General features: G+C 31.9%; 1 protein-coding gene and 1 pseudogene across 1 annotated transcript; both read left to right on the forward strand.

Moving 5' to 3' along the window:
• Positions 1–1,566: 1,566 nt before the first annotated feature.
• LOC145009917 (WD40 repeat-containing protein HOS15 pseudogene) lies at positions 1,567–2,291 on the forward strand (annotated as a pseudogene).
• A 4,973-nt stretch (positions 2,292–7,264) lies between these two features.
• Positions 7,265–9,790, forward strand: LOC145009002 (laccase-4-like). Its single transcript, XM_078967653.1, has 6 exons — positions 7,265–7,430; positions 7,542–7,693; positions 7,866–8,110; positions 8,215–8,343; positions 8,442–9,362; positions 9,445–9,790. Exons 1-6 carry the CDS (start codon positions 7,332–7,334, stop codon positions 9,573–9,575), a joined length of 1,677 nt encoding a protein of 558 aa, XP_078823779.1. The 5' UTR covers positions 7,265–7,331; the 3' UTR covers positions 9,576–9,790.
• Positions 9,791–10,092: the final 302 nt, after the last annotated feature.

The following is a 10,092-nucleotide window of genomic DNA, read 5'->3' on the forward strand; positions in this document are numbered from 1 at the left end:
ATTAAAAAAATTAATATCAAGGTGTAAACATTAAACATTTTGAAAGTGAAATTTCAGAATACATACAAACGATAATGTTGTACAATGAAATATAAAAGTGAATAGACTAAAAAAAACACTATTAAAGCAGTCAATCTTGAAAATAACATAGTTATGAAAAATTATAAAGTAAGATTAAAATTATAAGATATTAGGAAATTTGTAAATAGTACATTTAGTAAAAGCGTTACGGTTATTAGAAAAAATAAGAGCGTTAAGATTACTGAAAATACAATATATAAACTAAATTATCACAATAGTAATGAAATGTGATTATTTGATATTTCATATAATTGACAGATATATCAAATTAAATTAATATACTAAAATTATTCAAAGTTGCGCCAAAACTAATGCAAAATTTTTACGAACACTAAATAAATAAGAACAAACATAAAAGCTAGCATTTATATTTATAATCAATTTAAAATAAACCAATCATGATTTGGAAAAGAATCTCCATTGATGATATACTAAAATTAAATCTATATAACATTTAACATTTTATAAATTATATTACATAACTTTATTTGAATAAATGAAATAGTTGTTAATATTTAATGCAATAGAAAAAACGGTATATTGATTGTCAATATATGTTTAAATTAGTTAACATTATTATGCAATGAACGTCTAATTAAAATGCTTATAAATATATAAATATTATAACTATATAAGACGAGGAAAATCGTTCAACTAATAAAACAAAAAAATGATGTCTACAAAGAGATCTTTCAATGATTATATATATATTTATCGTTTTCAATGTATTTTCTACATATTTCAATAATACCAATAACCATATATTTTCTTAATAATCATTATACAATATCTATAAACGATTATATGTTTTTTTTATGTATTTCCCGCGTTTAACGCGGGCTATAATCTAGTTTCCACAATATAATAATCTTTCTCTAATAATGCTTTTCTTATTTTACCCCTCGATATCTTACCATATTCATTTATCATTCTTTTACTTTGTGATTTGATAAAATTTAATGATATTTTAGTATACTAATATTACACATATTATTTAGGCAAAACTTCAAAAATGGTCTCTGTCGTTTTCGAAAATATCAAGTTTAGTCTCTAAGTTCAAAAAACCTCACATATTGTCCCTGTGGTTTCAAAAATTTTAACAAATGGTGCTTCCGCCTAACTCCGTCAGCTTTCTACCGTTAAGTGAGGGGCATTTTCGTCATTTCAATACACAGGGATCATTTATGAGGTTTTCTCTATTTTTTAAAAAAAAATACAATTTTTTAATTAAAGGGCCCCACCCTCTCTCTCTCTCTCTCTCTCTCTCTCTCTCTCTCTGGGTTTCGCCGGTATATTAGAACAGGAAACGAGGTTCTCGACGTCACTCCTCACAACTGAATGCTCGCAATTTTTCCGGCATGGTTCATAATCGACGACGAAGAAGCAAGAAACGATTCTTTCATTCCATTTCTGAAACTGTGGCTACTTTTTAACCCAATTGCCCCCTTCTTTCATCTTCATTCGTACCAAATTTCCCCAAGAAACATGAACTCTATCACTGCTGCCGAATTGAATTACATTGTCCACCGTTACCTTACTGAATCAGGTAATTCTCCTTGATTATACACATGCATATACATTTAGATAGACGAAGCACACTCATGTTCATTCATTAATGCATGGGTTTTTCTGTTTGTCGATGATTACAAGTTGGTTTCGTCTTTTCTTTCTTCTTCTTTGTTAGAAAATCTCTAATCGAACACATTCTTTAGTTTATAGAACATGTAATTTGAAGTTCCATACATTCGAATTTCAGTAATTCATTTCATTTTGGAATTTTCGATAATGCAGAGTGTTAATTTTGTGTTTTCTTTAAAAGGAATTTTCTAGTGTTTGTAAGTTGTTGATCGATGAAGCATTGATAATTAGTTGCTGATTTTACTCTCAGGTTTTCAACATACAACCTTCAATTATGGATACGGGGCAGCTATTAACAAGTCCACAATTGATGGAACGAAGGTTCCATGTAGAGCCCTCGTTACTTTGGTACAGAAAGGGATTCAATATCTTGAAATGGAAGCAAATTTGAACGATGTCAGTACGCTAACTCTTCACCTCTTCTTCTCTGATTTCCTCTTATATATTGCAATTCTAATAATCTTTTTTCAAGATTACAGAATGATGCAGATGTAGATGAAGATTTCTCATTTATCCAACCATTTGATCTCACCACGAGAGAGAGAGGGGGGTGGGGCCCTTTAATTAAATAATTATATATATATATATATATATATATATATATATATATATATATATATATATATATATATATATATTAAATAGAGAAAACCTCATAAATGGTCCCTGTGTATTGAAATGACGAAAATGCCCCTCACTTAACGGTAGAAAGCTGACGAAGTTAGGCAGAATGACCATTTGTTAAAAGTTTTGAAACCACATGGACCATCTGTGAGGTTTTTTGAACTTAGGGACTAAACTTGATATTTTCGAAAACCACAGGGACCATTTTTGAAGTTTTGTCTATTATTTAATTTGATAGGGGGATTTGTAGTAACAAAAGTAAGAGAATATTTAATTTCTCTAAACTTAAATAGAAATGATTGTTTTTGAGAAATTAAATATCTTCCTATTTTTTGTTCTTACAAATTTTCATACTAAATTAAATGCTACATGTGTAATATTTAATATTCATTCAATGATATTTTAATAGAAAAATTAAATATCCTCTTTACCAAATTAAATGGTGACATATATAACATTTAATGGTCATTTAATGAAATTTAATGATATTTTTAGATACTAATATGACAAATATCATCATTTAAATAGATAGGAGGATTGGTAGAAACAAAATGTAGAATGATATTTAATTTCTCATTTTAATATATACTAATGTGATACATGTTATCATTTAAATGAGTAGGAGGGTTGGTAGAAACAAAAAATAAGGTGTTGTTTGTTTTTTTAAAGCCAAAATGTCTGCAGTCTGTGGACTATATCTGCTCACATCTGCAATAGAAGAGGTGAACCAAACATCTGCAGCCTGCAAGAAGAAGATTGTTTGTTTTTTAAAGTCTGCAAGCTGCTAAAGTAAACTAAAACCTATGTTTTTGAAAAGTTTTACAATAAATTATATTTTTTAGTTATTGTTATAACAAATCGTTAGATAAATAGCATTTTTTTTTTTCAAATATGAATACCAAAATATTGTGAACAAAAAACAAGTTTATTAAACTAAAAGAATTGAACTAACATAATTAAACGTAGATTTAAAAAAAAAACAATATATTTTATTTGTTAACTTAGTTCTAAAAGAAAATTACTATATTATTATTTGTATGGGAATTGACGATTGCAAAAGGTTACATGACAAATGAATTAAAAAATGAATATTGCAGCTTATGATTCATAAGAATGATAGTTTTTCATTTATTTTAACAAATGAAAATAGCCCGGCGGAAAAAAAAAATATTAGTTGAATGACTTTTGAAGAGGTTAGAAGATATAATTCTATATCTGCGCCAAGAAGATGTTGCACAGATTTTTTTTATGTCTGCAGTCTTTTAAAAAACAAACAACCTTCGAGACTAAACATCTGCGCGTTGTCCTCACGGCGCAGACAAAAGAGATTTAGAAGAACTTTTGTAAAAAAACAAACACCACCTAAAAGTAGATGAGTTTTAGATGATTAATTCAATAATTAAAATAACTCTTAATAAGATAAATTGAAATTAAATTTGAAAAATATTTTTTTTGAAACAACAAAGGATTTAACGGAAACCACACAACAATAATGATATTAAACTTTTAATGAGTTTTGGATTATTAATTCAATAATTAAAAGAACTCTTAATAACTTTTTTTAATAAAATAACGAGTAAATTACACGAATGGTCCCTATGGTTTAGGGTAATTTGCGTGTTTGGTCCCTAACTTATTTTTTTAACTCGGAAGGTCCCTACTGTTTGTTTTCGTTACGCGCTTGGTCTCTGTCTTATATAAAAAGTCTATTTTTTCCCTTTATTTTTTAATTTATTTAAATAAACACACCCTAATCTCACCCTTCTCACCTTACCTTACGTACCCCATCATTTTTTCCTATTTAAATAATAGTCTTTTTAGGTATGACAAAGACCAAATGCGTAATAAAAACAAACAATAGGCATGTGGAAGATATGGTGGATAACCTATTGACCCATGTTCAAATCCTGGCACCACTCAGCCCTTGTGGCCATGGAGGTTCGCCTGCAGTGACTCCAGGGCATGAGGCAAAGCTTTATGTTTGCAGCGGGGGATTAGTCGGTGCGCGAAAGCTGGCCCGGAAACCCTCGTTAGGGAAGTTCCCTTTCCAAAAAAAAAATAGGGACCAAACACGTAATAAAAACAGTCAGTAGGGATCTTCCGAGTTAAAGAAATAAGTTACAGACCAAACGCGCAAATTACCCCAAACCATAGGAACCATTCGTGTAATTTACTCTAAAATAACTTCACACTTGATAATATTTTTAATTATTGTTAATTAAGACTTAAACCATCCCTCCATTTATCCCACCAGAACCGAATATCCATACCATTACCAAGTTGTCTTCTCATCCAATAATCTCTAACATTACCAATACGATGAAGTTTGAAAATAGCATCAGTAATGTTACTCCAAACTCCCATGCCACGCACCCGACTATCAACTCCAAAAGTCTGAAATTGACTACCATGACAAGTTTTTATAACGCTAACCCATAAAGTGTAAGGATTAGTGCAAAATCTCCATTTCCAACTGTACAAAAGAGCATAGTTAAGTGATGCTAAAGAACCCATTCCCAAACCACCATTATCCTTCGAATTTAGAATTAAGTCCCATTTCACGCAACTTATCTTCTTCTCATTGGAATCAGCCCCCAAGAAAATTTTTGCTCTAATTTGTTCCAACATTTTGACATTCTGACCTCGCATTTTAAACAAAGACATGTAATAAATACCCAAACTGCCCAACACAGACTTTAATAACGTTAACCGTCCACCAATTGAAAGCATTCGAAGCTTCCATCTAGACAACCTTTTCATGAACCGATCCACAATTACCCTCCAACCAGCAACTCGATTCATATTCTCACCAATAGGTAACCCTAAGTAAACAAAAGGTAAGGAAGCCGAACTACAACCTGTCAAATTCAATAAAGCCTCAGAAGTTTGGCTCTCAACACCGACCCCCACCAAATTTGACTTAGAAAGATTTAATTGTAAACCTGATAGCATATAAAAACACTTTATAACGCGAATCAAATTAGTAATATTTTCAGCATCTCACTCTCCCATAAATAAAACATCATCAGCATAAAATAAATGTGATACTTGCATCCCAAGATTACCCAATTTAGCAGCTCTAAACAAACCGCTCGCCACCGCATCTTCCAAAATGACATGTAACCCCTTCATAGCAATGATGAAAAGAAAAGGGGACAAAGGATCACCTTGTCTTAGCCCTCTCTCCAAACTGAACTCTTGTGTGGCTGAACCGTTAATTAAAACAGAAGATCTCGCTGACACCAAACAAGCCCGTATCCAACTACGCCATATATTCGGAAAACCCAAAAAATACATCACTCGATCAACGTACTCCCAACTAAGAGAATTGTACGCCTTTTCGAAATCCACTTTAAAAATCATTAACTTCTGCTTTTTCCTCTTATACCAATTGACAATTTCATTTACCATTAAAGGGCCATCAAGGATTTGCCTTCTTTTTATAAAAGCGGATTGTTCCGGGCTAACAATTTTATCCACTACCTCTACTATATATATATATATATATATATATATATATATATATATATATATATATATATATATAAGTTATCTATAGAAAAGTTTCAAACTTTTTTCAAAATTTCAATAAAATTCTAATTTTTTTTGAAAAGAAAAATAATAATATTTTGAAAAAATCATATAATCTATCATTTACTATTCAAATAAAAAAAGAACTTTTTCGTTAATTTAGGTAAAAATCAAAATGTTGAAACTTCTTTGTTCAAAAAAAAAAATTTAGGATTTTATTGAAACTTTTGAAAAAAGTTTGATATTTTTCTATAAATAATCTTTAATTATTTAATTATTTTTTCATGGAAATTTTCATAAAAAACACTATATTTCAATCATTGAATTGAAAAGCTATTATTTAAATTTTTTCTTTCAGAAAAAACACTTATATTTCTAAAAGTTTTCAAAAAAAAAAAAATCATTATATTATTATTATTATTTAAAAAAAACATAATTTTTAGTTTTTTTACAGCAATACTATACTTGAAATGGATTAAAGTTCGACGATGATTGGAATCATATTGTTCTTTTATGTAAATAATATGTGTCAAAAATAAATATTTGGTTATTGTGTTAGCTATAAAAAAATGTTTTTGTTCTACAGAAACTTTGTATTTTTGCATTCAATTTAATTAATGCGGTCAATTTATATTATATGTCTTGTCACACATCATATTAGGTTTAAAAAGAGATGATGCATCAAGAATTATAAACCACTCTTTTGACGATTGGAGGCAGGAAAAAATTGACAGTTTGTTATCAGAAAATAAAACATATAAATCTTTTTCTTTATAGAAGATAATAATTAGGTGATATCGTGATAGGATTTTGTTTGGTCAAGGGTAGCTTTGACTTTTGCTTCAATCAAACCACTCTTTGTTGGATCAATATCTGTTCATCCAACCTAGCAACTCTCTTAGCCCCCCTGGCTCCCTATGTTCAGAATTCATTTCAAATAAAATTTAACATTCATTGAATTAATAACATTATCTATTATTTTACATGAACTTATATAATAAAGTAGTTTTTTTTATTGATTTACCAACTATATTCTTAACTCCTTATCCATATTTTACCAATTTTACGATAGTATATAGAATAAATCATGTCATATATTTACGTAATAAAATCATTTTATATATACACAAATTAGAAAAATTAAACCATGATAAAGTATATGGTGTTGAGTTTTGAAAGTGATAAGTTGGAAGTGGATGCATAACGAGTTTGTGTAGATTCCAAGGAAGATATTAACCGAATATAAACCCAATTATTAGTTTATTTGCTTCATAATATAAAAAATAAATTCCATGTCTTTTATAGGTCTACCATCTCTCCAAGTATCCACCTAACAACGAAAAAATGACATTTCAGCAAATGCTCGCGCATTTCCTTTATAAGGATTGTGTTCCATTTGCCACACCACAACAACACTTGGCATTTGCAATTAACTAATTAAAGAGACTAAAAGAGAGATGGCGGCAGCATGGTTGCAAGTGGTTGCTATGGTGGTGTTGGTGGCTTGTGCTTTTCCGGCCACAGTCGAGTGCCGTATTCGTAATTACAAATTCAATGTGTGGCATTAAAGTTATTAATTTAGCTGGATTAAAAATGATATTATTTGATACAAACAATATTTTTTTAGTTTTTTTGTTAATAACTTATCGTTTCGATGATCAATGCAGGTGGTGATGACTAATACCACAAGGCTATGTGCAAGTAAGCCGATCGTAACGGTTAACGGTCGTTTCCCTGGTCCCACTTTAGTTGCTAGGGAAGACGATACCGTGACGGTCAAAGTGGTCAACCATGTCAAATATAATGTTTCCATTCATTGGTTAGTAATTAATCATACTAATCATTTATTTTGAATAGCTAATTCACACACTCTAAATCTATCATACGTAGCGAAGGTGACTTGAACACTCAAGAAATTGCTTTTAGTACGTTCATTATAACTATTTTGTATATAAATTTAATTAATGGATATGTGTTACGATGATTAACAGGCATGGGGTGCGACAACTAAGAACCGGATGGGCAGATGGTCCTGCATACATAACCCAATGCCCGATTCAGCCTGGAGGAACCTACGTATATAAATTCACTCTAACCGGTCAAAGGGGCACTCTTTGGTGGCATGCACATGTTTTATGGCTAAGGTCAACGGTCCATGGTGCCATTGTCATCTTGCCTAAGCTAGGGGTCCCCTACCCTTTTCCCAAACCAAACAAGGAAGTTGTCGTTGTCCTAGGTAATCATGCATAGCTTATAACATTCTTAACATCACATACATATATACGTATAATTAACATAATATTTTAATATATATATACATACTTGTTATGAAAATTGCAGGAGAATGGTGGAAATCAGATACCGAAGCTGTGATTAACCAAGCACAAAAGTCCGGACAAGCTCCGAATGTTTCAGATGCTCACACCATCAACGGGAATCCTGGACCTATTCCGAATTGCTTAGCAAACGGTCTGTATTTCTTCCGAGTTTCTTTTCTTTCTTTCAATATGTAGCAAATGGTCTATCTTGGGACGAATTATATGATACTTTCTTTTTATGAAAAACAGGTGGGTTCAAGGTAGCGGTGGATCAAGGGAAGACTTATATGTTAAGAATCGTGAATGCTGCGCTGAATGAAGAGCTATTCTTCAGGATTGCAGACCATAAACTCACAGTCGTTGAGGTTGACGCTGTTTATGTCAAACCTTTCACGACAGACACGATTCTTATAGCACCAGGTCAGACAACAAACGCCATCGTAACCGCCACTCAGAAGGCTGGAAAGTACTTAGTTGCAGTCTCCCCATTCATGGATGCACCAATTACAGTCGACAATTTGACAGCCACCGCCTCTCTTCGTTACTCCGGTGTTCTCACTTCCACCGCCATCAAACTGGTGGCTCCACCACCGCAAAACTCAACTCCGGTGGCCAACACCTTCATAAACTCCCTTAGAAGTTTGAATTCAGCAACATACCCAGCGAAAGTCCCGTTAACAGTCGATCATTCGTTGCTTTTCACAATCGGATTGGGAATCAATCCTTGCTCGACTTGTGTGAATGGTAGTCGGGTGGTGGCCGACATTAATAATATCACGTTTGTCATGCCGACAACCGCCCTACTGCAAGCTCATTACTTTAACATAAGTGGGGTTTTTACAGATGATTTTCCAAGTAAACCATTGATGCCGTATAATTACACAGGCACGCAACCCAAGAATTTGGCAACAAATAAAGGTACAAAGCTGTATCGACTTGCTTATAACTCTACTGTGCAACTGGTTTTGCAAGACACCGGGATGATTGCGCCGGAAAGTCATCCGGTTCATTTACATGGATTCAACTTTTTCGTTGTGGGGAGGGGTATAGGGAACTTTAACCCGAATAAAGATCCGAAAAGCTTCAATCTTGTTGACCCTGTTGAACGGAACACCGTTGGTGTTCCGGCGGGTGGATGGACTGCTATAAGATTCAAAGCAGATAATCCAGGTATGTACAAAATCTTGAATCTATATCATTCATTGTCTGGATATGCATTATCTAAAATGGGTTATTGTTTGAATTTAATCAGGGGTATGGTTTATGCATTGTCATCTGGAAGTACACACGACATGGGGACTGAAAATGGCGTTTGTTGTCGACAATGGGAAAGGCGCAAATGAATCTGTTATCCCACCACCAAGTGATCTTCCCAAGTGCTGAGACCATTTTTTTGGGATGTTCATATTAGAGTTTTGTGTTCTTTTGGGTAGCCCAATTTAATTGGGCTACTTAGAGTTGAATAAATCAAAGCCCTATATTTGGTTTTGACCTTTGAGTGATCTTTTTTTTTTCTTTAAGCATGGGTTGATGTATTATTGTAATTATGTATACATACGAAAGTAAGGCTTTTAAATTTACTAGCCCAATTAAGAGAAGATTTATATTATCTCTTGTATCATTTCAATATCTTGAAAAATGAAATGTATTCTTTTGGACTTGCTACGAAATAAGTATGACCATAAAAGGGTAAATGGGTATTTTTGTATAATTTTGATCAAATGGTATTTTATTTTACTATTTTCATTAGTTTTACTGAGTTTGAGTAAATTATATGAATGATTCATATAGCTTGCAGAAATTTGTGCATTTGGTTCATATTTATTTTTTAACTCGGAATCCTTATAATATATTTTTGTTATGTGGTTGGTCCCTTCATAACTTAAAAAGACTAACTTGT

The sequence above is a fragment of the Lactuca saligna genome, chromosome 8 (genome assembly GCF_052625555.1).
Source record: "Lactuca saligna cultivar CGN05327 chromosome 8, ASM5262555v1, whole genome shotgun sequence".
NCBI lineage: Eukaryota > Viridiplantae > Streptophyta > Magnoliopsida > Asterales > Asteraceae > Lactuca > Lactuca saligna.

Bases quoted from the DNA above. Each gene is read 5' to 3' on its own strand.
- LOC145009002 (XM_078967653.1), top strand. From the start codon at position 7,332: ATGGCGGCAGCATGGTTGCAAGTGGTTGCTATGGTGGTGTTGGTGGCT. The intron at 7,694-7,865 runs GTTAGTAATTAA...GATGATTAACAG, and splicing joins TATAATGTTTCCATTCATTG to GCATGGGGTGCGACAACTAA. The intron at 8,344-8,441 runs GTCTGTATTTCT...TATGAAAAACAG, and splicing joins TCCGAATTGCTTAGCAAACG to GTGGGTTCAAGGTAGCGGTG.